Source organism: Podarcis raffonei, chromosome Z (genome assembly GCF_027172205.1).
Source record: "Podarcis raffonei isolate rPodRaf1 chromosome Z, rPodRaf1.pri, whole genome shotgun sequence".
Classification (NCBI taxonomy): domain Eukaryota; kingdom Metazoa; phylum Chordata; class Lepidosauria; order Squamata; family Lacertidae; genus Podarcis; species Podarcis raffonei.
In genome coordinates, this window is record NC_070621.1 from 14,765,544 (window position 1) to 14,778,432 (window position 12,889).

The 12,889-nt window shown below is 45.5% G+C and overlaps 1 protein-coding gene across 1 annotated transcript in view; it reads left to right on the forward strand.

The window, feature by feature from the left end:
* Positions 1-692: 692 nt before the first annotated feature.
* The window catches only part of NTNG2 (netrin G2), a 126,062-nt gene continuing 113,865 nt past the window's right edge, over positions 693-12,889 (forward strand). Inside the window, exons 1-2 of the mRNA XM_053373512.1 lie at positions 693-1,607; positions 5,157-6,315. Coding sequence (XP_053229487.1) covers positions 6,103-6,315 — 213 coding nt within the window. The 5' untranslated portion in view covers positions 693-1,607; positions 5,157-6,102. The remainder of the gene's footprint in view (positions 1,608-5,156; positions 6,316-12,889) is intronic.

Here is a 12,889-nt window from a genome sequence, read left to right on the forward strand (position 1 = left end):
AATTAACAATAAGAACAATTTGCATTTAAATGAATTTAAATACAAAATAAAACATGAAACTATGAAATCAGAGCAAGTACAAGAAGAAAAGAAAACTCACCCTAATCCAAAGTTAAAACACATATTTTAAAATGGAGACTTGAGGTATTGTTTTTTTTAATGACCTGGGAGAACTTAAAGCTGTAGGTGGCACCCAAAGATGGTGCCAGGTGAGATTCTCTGGGGAGACTGTTCTGTAACAGGGGTGCCACTTACTGGCAAGATTCCTTCTGGGGCAGACTCCCAACCTGGTGCCCTATGGACGTCAACTTCCACAATCCCTAACCATTGGTCTTACTGGCCCAGGCTAATGGGAGTGTTAGAGTCCAACAAAATCTGGAGGGGCCACAGGAGAGCATCCTCTTGATGTCCTCAAAGGGACCTACAGCTCTCTAACCTGCGGCAGCAGGCGGGGGTCCTGTGCGGGGAATGGGCTGTTCTGGCCAAATGAAGGTGCATGGGCTGAAGAGCTTCTTCAACAAGGAAAAAACCAGACGCGGCTTGTCCTGCTTTTACGTTTTTTCTCCTCCTTTGGGATTTACTTCTGTTTTCCTTTTTTTTTCTTTCTTACAAGCGCTCTCTCTCCCTCTCTCGCACCGTGGCCCCTCCCCCCCCCTTTGCCCTGCCATGGCTGCGTTTCCTTCCCGGCTGCACCTTTAAGAGCGCCCGGCCGGGTGGGATGGTGCGTGGTGTGTGAAGGCAACACAGAGGAAGTTACGCAGCCTGAATCAGGCGCGGGGATAAAAGCTCTGCTGGTGATTGAAAGTGATGGCCAAAAGGATTTGAGGCTCCGTGCCTGAACTTGGAGAGAGAGAGAGAGAGAGAGAGAGAGAGAGAGAGAGAGAGATGCCAGCTATCTATCCATCCCTCTCTTTGCATCCATCATCTACCCGCCCTTGAGTGCCAGCGAGGGGGATCGGAGCCGTCCTGCCCGCAGAGAGGCTGAGCAAAGGAGAGCCAAGGCTTCTTATCTGCGCTGTGTGTGTGTGTGTGTGTGTGTGTGTGTAAAACCCTCCCCAGACCGACCCGGGAGGGGAGGGAGGGGGAGCGCCGGGTGGGGAGCGAAGGGGATGAAGGAGAGCGGGATCCTCTGGTGGGGCGTTTTCTTTCCGAAAGGAAAAAGTTGAACTTGGCTCCTCTCTCCATCCACCCTCCCGGGCGCTGCCATCGTACCCAGACCTCGCTTTGGAAGCCCAAAGGAAGGAAGCGGAGATTTTAAAAAGCGAGAGGAAGGAGAAGAAGAGAGAGGAGGAGAGAGGAAAGGGAGGAAAGGGACTTCTCTCGCCTCCTTCCCACCCCGACTCCCCTTGGCCGGGCAGTTCGCTTCGTACACAACTTTGTGTATTGCAGGGGGGCGAGGATCCCCCAACGGCGTCCAGATCGCGGGCGGGACGCGCTGGGCTCCCGAGGGCACCCCGGAGGCAGCGAGCGAGGCTAGGGCTTGCCTTGCGTTCAGGGAAGCCATCCATCCCTCCGCCCTGCGCGCCGCCTCGATCTGGGTCTCTCTCTCTCTCTCTCCTTTCTCTCTGCTCCGTCACTGCGCCGGATTACAGGAGCTGCGGATGCCGGTAAGCCAAGCAGATCCCCAGCCCCAGCAGGGCGTGAGGGGACCTGGGGTGGGACGGGAGGCGCCGCCGCCGCCGCCGCCAGCGAAGGAGCTGTTCTTTAGCACTCCCGGGCAGGCGAGCAGGGAAATTCCCAAGCGCCGCCGCCGCCGCTGTTTAGCAGAGGGAGGAAAAGTTACCTAACAAGCGGCTCCTCCGGGTGGAGATGCGGCAGGCTTTGTATCGTATTGTATTTTATTTATTTATTTGCTTTTATGGCTCTCACTATTTTCTTCTGAAAGCACCCTCTTATTATTAGCCCTTCCCGGTTCTCGCGGCTGACTTCTTCATCTAGGGCTACTTTTCTTTTGCCTCTGAGCAAAAGGCACTCAGGAGTCAAAGCAATCTGTATGGTGTTTAGTTACAGGTCTCTCCCCCTCCCCACCTTCTGACTTTCTCTTCTCAGCCGGCCTTTTCATCTGCATTTTGACTAGACTACCCAGCGGTTCACATTTAATCTATTGTTATTATTAGGTCGTATCCAGTGTTAATCCTACTCAGCAGAAACCCACTGAAATTGATGGGCACAATTTACTAAGGTTTTCATAAATTTCAGTGGCTCTATACTGGGTAGAACTTCACTGGATTCAACTTTTTCTTCTCCTTCTCCTTTTCCTAACAGTAAATAAATTAGGATTCACCCTCCTGATAACATCCTGCACATCCCACCCCTCTTTCTCACTCCCCCTGCCCAATATTTCTCTGTGACTAAAGTGTGCTTTGCTCCATGCATATGCTAAAATTATTTACAAAATTATAAGGACCGGGAACGAGATACGCATGGACTTTTAAAAAACCCCTCATATTAATATTGATTGATTGGACATAACTTTCTGAAATCCATCCGCTCCCTACAGTTTGCTGTGTCTGCTGCTTCACCTCCGGGTGCAAGTTTTAAAGACATGGTCTGTAAAGTGTTTTGCCACTTGGCTTTTAATTTGCAAAGAACTTAATTTGTCTCTCCACAATATGCTCCCTCCCACAATGCTTAACTTTTTTCAGGCTCCTTGTCAGAGCCTTCTCATACACAAGTGAAGTTACTTGCAGATCTCTCCATCTTCTGCCAGAGAGTGATGTCATCCCCAATTGATTTTAAGACCCCCAAAATAAGTTCGTGCAAAGCAAGGGGCAATTGTATGACATCTTATTTCCTGTTTTCTAACCTGAGTCCTTGAAATATCTGCATGTAAAACATCAGTTTGGAAAGGGAACTGGATTTACGGAAGGGAACATGGAACACTCTGGGACTAGAAATATATTGAGGATGGCAGCTACTTCTGAATGAAAGTTTTGTTGCTTCTCCTGGGAACATAATTCCTTCTCTGAGCTGTTAAACATTTTATTACTGTGTCTATATCTCTTCTGTGTAGCACATTTCAGACTTATTTTCTAACTTTAAAAAAAAAAGACGATTAAAACAACACAATCTGTTTGAAGAGGATAGGGGTACGCCCCAAAATAAGTACCCAACTCCTGCCAAACCTCTCCCCCAAACAGATTCTTCTACAATCTGTTTCATACTCAGACTTTCCCCCTTTCTTTTAAAAGTACCACTTCTGGGAAAGACTACATTTAATTGCCTGGTGGAACAATCAAGTTTACTTTCTGCACTTAATTCCCCAGCAGGGCATTGTAACTCTGGGTTGCCTCTTTATTTCAGAAGCATGTTAATCCAATAAAAGAAAAAAGAAGGAAGTCCAGATACCCAGATAAAATCTAATTTTGTGGGGCTGGCTATCAGTCCCCTGTGACTGCCTTGTACTCTTAAAAGAAAATAAAGGCATTGATTCTGCTCTTCCTGGGAAGTGCAGTTTCTTAATAAATATCAGGTGAAGATTTATATTTTTGCAGTAGGAACTGAAACCCAACCTTAGCCAAGCTATTAGTTCCAGACCTTTTTCTTTTTTTAAAAGAAAAAAATGACCCAATACCATATTCTTTGAAGGCAATGCTGGCAAGCTCTTTCCACAAAACACCTGTGATATTGAAATGCGAAATTTAATAATGAGACAGCTTGCCTCTTTGGCTTTCCACGAATACACACCAAATCAGTTTTTTATTGTCTGCTGGGAATGTGTAGCATTTAACAAATGTAGCAACATAGCAACTGATATTATAGATGCCTTTCCTGCTTTCCTTTCCTTTCCTGTCAACCTGCTCCAGTGTAAAATTTTGATATTTCTACATTTCTGAAAATAGATTTGTCAGTTTGTCAGCATGTTTTCCCCATTTACAACTCTCTGCCACCATCCCCAGGCCCAATCCAAAACTAAATGTGGGTTTGGGATGACAAAACTATTACGCCTCTTATGTTATCACAGCTCATGACAAATCTGATGTGATAAGGAAATTGTTGCATTTTTAAAAAAATCACTGAAAAGGCAGAGATGATGTCAGCAAGGCTTGTAGAACAATTTCTGTCTCACTTTGCTTCATTATTTCCTCCCCACCCCCAATTTACTCATGACTTTAAAAATAGCAACCAGACTATCTTTCTTTGGGAGTTTATTCTGGGCCAACGCAGTTCAGAAAGGTGCCTCTAAACAGCTAGAGGGCAAAGCAGAGAAGACGGGTCTTGCTTTTTTATCTGACTATCTTGATCAGGTTAGCTTTCAGCCTTTTATTATTATTTTTTAAAGGGGAGAAAAAGCATGCTTACTGAATAGGTGTGCCATTTCCCCTCTCCTTCTCCCCCCCCCCTCTTCCCTTGATGTGCATGGAGATGTAACTGAAGATTTTGCATAGAAAAATGTAGACTAACCAATAAATAAATACTCTGCATATCTTATTCAAGTGGTCTTTTCATAGGGTTGAGAAGTTGTAGAAGGGATGGGAAATTTAGTCTGCAATCAAGGTTTTCTTCAAATGCCACCGTACTTTGTAGAATCTGCAATGGGATTTTGTGTCTGTGTGTGTGTGTTTGTGTGGGAGCAGTTTTGGCTTTGCAATGTGAGTGTTCATATGTGTGTTTTGTTCTTAGTCATTTTGATTTATGATTGAGGGTTTTTGGGTTGTTATTTTTCATATTTTTATAATGGCTCTATTGGAATGGGAGTGGGCAAGACTGCAGAGATGTTGAATTAAAGTCCAGTGAACAACGGGAGAGGTCACTGCTCTTTGTGTATTAGGAGAGCCTTAAATATGATTAGTCCTTCAAATTGTTTTTTATTAAATTTCATTGTTCAAATAAATCCTCTGCATGGAGGCTGGACTGTGCCTCTGTTTGTCTGGTTATGTTATTTATTTAGCTTGGCTCTTTAAGACTTACCCATTTTCCTGTCTGGCCTCCATGCCTTGTCTTGCCTGTTCATGGTCCATTCTTCTGTTTCTTTAGGGGCTGCAATTTTTCCATCTGTCTGTTTATGGTAACAGAGATGTGACAATTCTGAGAAAAGCCTTTGCATAACCCACATATAATGTTAACAACCTTGAGAGTTACGCTCTCCCTTAAAACATTCTGTGGGGAACTCTCTTTTGCAGGTTTGACTTTTTCAATTTTTGTTGTGGTTTCAGGCAGTTTTCGTGAAGGAGTTAGCTGCTTCCTCCTTATGTCGTCAAGGAGAAGCAAGAAAAACTCAGGAGGATCCTCAGTCTGTAGCCGGAAGCTTTGGATACTTTGCGATAAAGTTGGTGGAAGCCAGCAGTAGTTTTCTATGAGTGCCTCCCTTCTCTTGAAAGAAGACAAAAGCACACCAGAAAACACCCACAGATATATCCAATTTTTGTTTTTTGTTTTAAAAAATAGATAGGCCACAGCTCCGTAAACAGTGGACAAATTTGCCAAGTCAAATTTCTCTTGAGCCACACACTTACTTTCAAGGAAATTGTACTCCCAAAGATTTGATTAATGCCCTTTCCAAGTTCCATATCATGCTACATTATTTTTTTACATAAAATATTTTTTTCTTTAAAATAAAACAAAGCATATTGCAGCTTCAAAGCACTTTAGAAAGCTTCATGTTGTAGCAGATGAGGAAATAAGATTGAAGAAAACTTGATCTAGCCCCAACTGCATTGCCTCCTTCTACTCCCCCCCCCCACTGATCAAATTTTGTCATAGAATCAGAACTCGATAGTTCTATCGATTGATTGAGGAGAGTCACCTCTAGATATTTTCACACTGATTTGGATGATCATTTATGCGCGTGCACACACACACACACACACACACACACTGAAGTTAAGGAAGACTTTTGATGACTGATCAGCAGGCCTGGAAAGGTTTACCCAAATTCTCTGAACAAGTTCATCTAGAAATGTGTTGGCTGTAACAGAGACTTTCTTCTTGCCTAAACACGCATTTCAAGCGTCATCACCTGGACCTCCTAAGTGTTTGCTGTTTGTATTAGATGTGGAGTTTCCATGCTGATCCCGAAAGCCTCCCCTTGCCAGGATCTGCCTTGCTCAAAACTTTAGGCATCTCCTTTGCCCAGGATCCTTGCGCTTAGTCACAGCTGCCATGCTGCACCACGCTGCTTTCTTATTGCACTGCCTCCCACTGGTCATGGGACAGTATGACATCTGCAAATCCTGGGTGACCACAGACAATGGGCCAATGTGGGAATTTTACGCTTGCCAACCCAGGGCCGTGCCCATGAAGGAATACGCAACAGTACGAGTGGAGCCATCAGGAATCACCTGCGGGAACCCGCCCCAGAAATTTTGCACTCATGTGAGTAGAAGTATTTATATTTTCTCATAGCAAGAGCTGTCAAAGTGAAACTAATGTGTCTTAAGGATCCTCAAGATCAGACACACAGCTGTATGAAGAGGGTAGGGTAAGTCAAGATATTGGGTTGTATTTAAAAAAGTAATTGAAATGAATGGGTTCTGTACAACATTGGTTAGAGTAGACCCATTTAAATGAAAATACATGACTAACTTAAGTTTATCAATTTCAGTGGGTCTATTTTCAGTAGTCGGATACAACCCATTCTTTCAGAAGGGACCATGAGTGAGTGATACATCACTTGCTTTGCCTGCTGAAAGTCCCAGGTTCAGTAGGAAACTGTCCTGTACTGAGTCAGGCCATTGGCTTATCTAGCTCAATATTGTCAGCATGGACAGTGGCTCTCCATGGCTTCAGACTGGGGGTTTTACCAGCTGTACCTGGAGTTGCAAGGGATTCCACCTGGGACTGTTTTGCATGTAAAGCAGATTCTCTTCTACCAACCTATGGCCCTTTTGCCCCCATAATGGTATCTTCAGGTGCAGCTGGGAAAGATTCCTATCTGAAATCCTGGAGAGCAGCTGCCAGTCAGTGTAAGCAATATTAGGCCAGATAGGCCAATGGTCTGACTAAGTAAAAGGCATCTTCTTATGTTCAAAAGGCACAACACTGTCTATTAAAATAAGTGGAGGGTAAGTGATTGGTTTAAAATGGGGGGGGTGGAATTCATATTTGTATTTCACAAACCTTTCAAACAAATGATATACGGACAGAAGGGGGAGGGCCATAGTTCAGTGGTAGAGCATGCGTTTTGGATCCTGAAGTCCTGGGTTCAGACTCTTGAGATCTCCAAGTAGCACGTTATGAGGAAAACCTTTTTTTGCACTGTCAATCATTGTAGAAAACTTTGAGTTAGATGGCCTGGCTCAGTATAAGGCAGCTTCGTTTGCTCCCCTTGGCAGGGAGGTAGTCTGGGCATAGGATAGCTTCCCCTACTGTTATTACTGATGTACCTAATAGTTTGTGTTGTGCTCCTGATTTTAACTCTGTCTGACCTTGACTAAAGTCATCAGGGCCTTCATTAAAGATAAAGCGTTGCTGGCCCTTTCGACTAACTGTATTGTCTCCTTTATGGGAACATGCATTGAGTGGTACTGGGAGGTAAGTTAGGTAGGTGCTTTTCCCACTAGTGTCATTTAACCATCCTGCCTGGTTGAGGTCTAACACATTATGCAAAAGCATTAGTGTTTTGTGCATGCTAACGTAAAGCCCAGGGCATACAGACATTATCTTACCTGCCTCTCACTCACTGAAAAGCGATATACACACCATAAATTTCAAACAGATTTCCCCCAAAGCATATCAGGATCTGTAGTTTACCCCTTACAGATTTACAATTCCCGGCACCCTTAACAAACTTACAGTTCCGGGGATTCTTGCCATGAGTTTTCAAAGTATGGTTGGTGTTCAGCTAGGACTGGGAAGAACCAGGTTCAAATCCCCACTCACTGGGTATCTTCAGCCAGTCGCTATCTCTCAGCCTAACCTACCTCATAGTGTTGCTGACAAGGTAAAATGAAAGGGAGGACTATGCTTGGGAGGGAAGCAGGGTATATAACAGACACAGTGATCTTTCCCCAGTATATTTTTGACATGCTTAACCAGTCGTCTTAATACTTCAGTTCAAGTGCAGATACAAAACTTGTCCTGCCCTGGACAAACTTATATTTAAAAAAGAAAACAGCAGCAGAACAGGGGTGTACCTGGTGCAGTCATTTTGCTGAGCCAAAGAAAGTCTATGTCAGTGCTTTGATGGGAGATCTGCCTCAGGTACCCATGTAGAGCTACTGTAAAGAAAAGTGAGATGAATGAATAAAATGGAACTAGGTTTTGTTGAGTTTGGACACACTGACTGATTTTGCAAGATCAGCCCTTGGCCAAGCCTAAGCACCTGTGCCTGAAACAACGGCAGATGGCTTCTCTGTTCACTCCTGCTTCCCTTTTTCAGTTTCCTTATGTATCAGATTTTAGCTTGAAAGCTCCTTGGGGCAGGGTCTTATCCTTTTGTACTCTGTAAAGTACCATATACCAGTGGTGCTTTATATAATTAAATCAATGCTTCAAAGCTCATGGGAAAGCCAATTCATGTTAACCTTACAGTGTAGAATATAGTTGTGTGAAACCAGCCCAGTTCTGGTTTTCTATCTGCTTATTTGTATTTCCACCTCTTTGTGGGCACTTCAGCCCATGCTGGATGTGGGAAAGGGCTGTAGCTCCATGGCAGAGCATCTGCTTTCCAAGCAGAAGGCTCCAGGCTGAATCCCTGGCATCATGTCCAAGTAGAGCTGAGAAGGTCTCCTGCCTCAAATCCTGGAGAACCTCTGTCAGTCATGGTAGAAGACAGCTTCTTGTGTTCCTGTTAAGCTGTCTTAGGTCTGGCCATATCATTTCACATAAATAAATACTTAAAGCACTGAGGTCACCATAAACAATTCCATTTTTATGGAAAAACTTAGTCCATCCCACTGTCAAGCTCTTTGCTAGTTCAATAAAGACATTGAGGGGAATTGCTGCAGCTCAGGGATAAAGCAGCTAGGGCTGGGAATACCCCCTGTCTGAAACCCTGGGCTGCTGCTGCCAGTACGTGTAGTCAATACTGAGCTAGATGGACCGGGGTCTGTCTCATTATAAGCAGCTTCCTGTGCTCCTGAGTTCAGATGTTGTGTCTGCAGGACAACTTTATTATGAGTGACAAGGGAGTATTCAGACATCTATGAAACTGATACGTGTGTGTGTGTGTGTGTGTGTGTGTGTGTGTGTATGTGTGTGACATTCTTTGCTTTGCTTCACTTTTCCTGTTGTGAAATTAGAAGGCTAATAATAATGAACTATTTTTCTTGATGGAGCTGGTAAATAGAGGCATGTTTATGAAGTTACTGCTTTATACCAGGCATAGGCAAACTTGGCCCTCCAGATGTTTTTGGCCTACAACTCCCATGATCCCTAGCTAACAGGACCAGTAGTCAGGGGTGATGGGAATTGTAGTCCCAAAATATGTGGAGGGCCAAGTTTGCCTATGCCTGTTTTATGCACTACTTTCAAGGAGCGCTATTAATACCTCATTAAGTAATGCAACAGTCTTGCAAATCAATCTATAAAAGCTATGAGCCCATGGAAAAAGAATTACTAACCTGCCTGTCTACACATGTGCTTAAGCTAGTTCTTTCAGAGGTACTGAATTGCCTGAAATAAAAAGGGGAAAAGCCATCCAGTTCACAAAAAACTTTCTCCAACTGGAGGCAAACCTTACTTGCCACAGGGCAGCAGGCACATGGCTTCTGACAAGCTTGCCATAGGACATGCCCAGCCATTCATTTGTTTTTCGCACCATTCATCAATCTGCCACAAACTCGGCTGCATGAAGGCAAGTTGACAAAAATTTGGGGTCCTATTTAAGATGCCTGAATGGCAGAGGGACTGATCCTGATCAAGGGAACACAATCTGTGAAGGATTTCAAAAAGAATGGGAGTGCTCTTGTGCAGCTCCTGTTCATTTCAATTGTGTGCGTGTGTTGCAAGAGAACTTCCCCATGGATTTCATCCCATGTTAATTTGCGTGAAGTGAGGAACGAAACTATTCAGATTTCCTAGCTCTGGGCACCAGGATGTCCTGGGTCAGCTTTGACTCTGCTTGTCTTCCTGTAACACATAAATGGTACAGCCTCAGCAAAATGGTACTGAGGGCGAGAGTGCTGCCTTGCATAACTTAAGGCACAAAGATAATGATCACCCAAGGATCAAAGGTAGAACTCAGAAAAACCTAAAGGTCGGTTTTAGATCTCATTATCAGCTAGGGGCTGCTGAATAATGGATGGAGAGGAGCATTAAGGGCAGATTTTTTTCCTTCCTTTTTTAAAAAAGAGAATTTATTGAACACCAGGCCTGTGTCTTTGTTGCCAAGCATTAAGAACCAGTGTTCGAAATGCTTGACATTTATTGGCTGTAATTACAGGCTGGGGGAGGAAAAAGAAGAAGACAATGATTTAATTTGGCTTGCTGGGTTTTGGTCTCTTAATCTGTTTTCAGTACTGTGGCTGAACTTTGAGGAGGTGAAGTTGTAACTGCGGAAAGAGCTCCCAAGCACATGCAGAGTGTAATTATCTCTGCAGGAAGATCAGAAGAGCTCTGCTGGATCAGACCAAAGACCCATCTAGTCCAGCCTTCTGTCATCACAGTGGCCATCAAATGCCCCAGGAGGAAACCTGTAAGCAGGACGTGAGTGGAAGAGGCCTCTCCAAAGCTGCAGTTTCCATTCCATGTTTCTGGAATTTGCTGGGAGTGGCTGGACCCTGATGGATCTTATCTAAGAAATGAAGCCTTAGAGTGGGCAAGCCCAGGCATATGGTTGGCCTCTGTGAGAATGGGATGCTGGACTAAGGTGGGCGATTGGCCTGATCCAGCAGGCTCTTCTTATGTTCTTAAGCCAACTGAACTGGCGGGTGCAGGAGAAACTTCATGAGCACCTATCAAGGAGCAGAAGTAACAGGTCTCCAAACATCCTATTTATTGAATATTCATAATGATTTGTAGTTTGATGCTGCTGGGGTGATCACATGCGATTATACTTTCAATACTGTTTGCGCCTGCAAAAGTTTTGAGGTGGTCATTTCCAGTCAATGCTTATTCTGTAACTTCCAGCTGAAAAAATCCCATCACTTTTTATTTCACAAATGTTTTTGGTTTATTTTGGTTGAAGAACATGCTGCAGAATACAATCATAATAGAATACCAGTCTCTAGGAGCCCAGAGCTGATAGCAGCTTATGGTCGCATCCACACTATACATTTAAAGCACATTAAAGTAAAGGTAAAGGGACCCCTGACCAGTAGGTCAAGTCGTGGCCGACTCTGGGGTTGTGGCGCTCATCTCGCTTTATTGGCCGAGGGAGCCGGCGTACAGCTTCCGGGTCCTGTGGCCAGCATGACTAAGCCGCTTCTGGCGAACCAGAGCAGCGCACGGAAACGCCGTTTAGCTTCCTGCCAGAGCTTTACCTATTAATCTACTTGCACTTTGACGTGCTTTTGAACTGCTAGGTTGGCAGGAGCAGGGACTGAGCAACGGGAGCTCACCCCGTCGCGGGGATTTGAACCACCGACCTTCTGATTGGCAAGCCCTAGGCTCTGTGGTTTAACCTACAGCGCCACCCACATCCCTTAAAGCACATTACTTCCCTCAAATAATCCTGGCAACTGTAGTTTGCTAAAGGTGCTGAGAACTGTAGCTCTTTGAAGGGTAAACTACAGTTCCCAGAATTATTGGGGGAAAGCCATGTACAGTGGTACCTTGGGTTACAGACACTTTAGGTTACAGACGCTTCAGGTTACAGACTCCGCTAACCCGGAAGTAGTACCTTGGGTTAAAAGCTTTGCTTCAGGATGAGAACAGAAATTGCATGGTGGTGGCATGGCAGCAACGGGACGCCCCATTAGCTAAAGTGGTGCTTCAGGTTAAGAACAGTTTCAGGCTAAGAATGGACCTCCAGAATGAATTAAGTTCTTAACCCGAGGTACCACTGTACTTTAAATACAAGGTGTGATTGTGGCATAATTGAGGCACAGCTCAAAACATCTTGCTTCCTGGAGCAAGGGATAAGACAGTGCCATTCTCCACTCCCATACAAAATGGCTGTACAGTGGTACCTTGGGTTAAGAACTTAATTTGTTCCGGAGGTCCGTTCTTAACCTGAAACTGTTCTTAACCTGAAGCACCACTTTAGCTAATGGGGCCTCCTGCTGCTGCCTTGACGCCGGAGCACGATTTCTGTTCTCATCCTGAAGCAAAGTTCTTAACCCGAGGTACTATTTCTGGGTTAGTGGAGTCTGTAACCTGAAGCGTATGTAATCTGAAGCATCTGTAACCCGAGGTACCACTGTACTGGCCATTGAATCTTATGTTGACACTGTAAATGAGGCAGTATCTTCTGCTGGATTTGAGGCAACAGGCTAGTTTCAAGAGCAGACCACATGGCACACACAGCACTGGCAGAGGAAGGCGGGTGCAGGGGGAGTGCACCACTCCGGGTGTCATCCCTAAGCGGGGGTGACATTTGGTGCTCCGTCTGCCCGCGACTCGGACTCCCACGCCTCCCATGAACTATTGGGGGAAGGGGTGGGAGGAGCTGCTGCGCTGCTTTGCTGGTTCCTTCCTCTCCCCTTCCCGCTCACCTGCCTCCTTCCCATCCTCTCCCCTGCCTGCCTGCCTGCCTCCTCCAGCCGGGAACGTGGCGCAGCAGCTCCCTCCTTCCCCTGACGGCTGGCAGTAGGCGCGGGAGTCACGGGCGGGCAGTGTGCCGTTGCCCTGTGCTCCCAGCTGGAGGAGACAGGCAGGCAGGGGAGAGGACGGGAAGGAGGCAGGCGAGCAGGAAGGGGAGAGGAAGGAAGCAGGATCAGTGGGCCTCTATCCTGCACCTGGGAGGGCACCTCTTCACCCCTTGGGAACGCACCTGCTCTGGGCAGCGTGGGCATATGCTCCGCCACCGACACTCAGCTCTCTCCTCCAATTCTACCCCTCACGACCT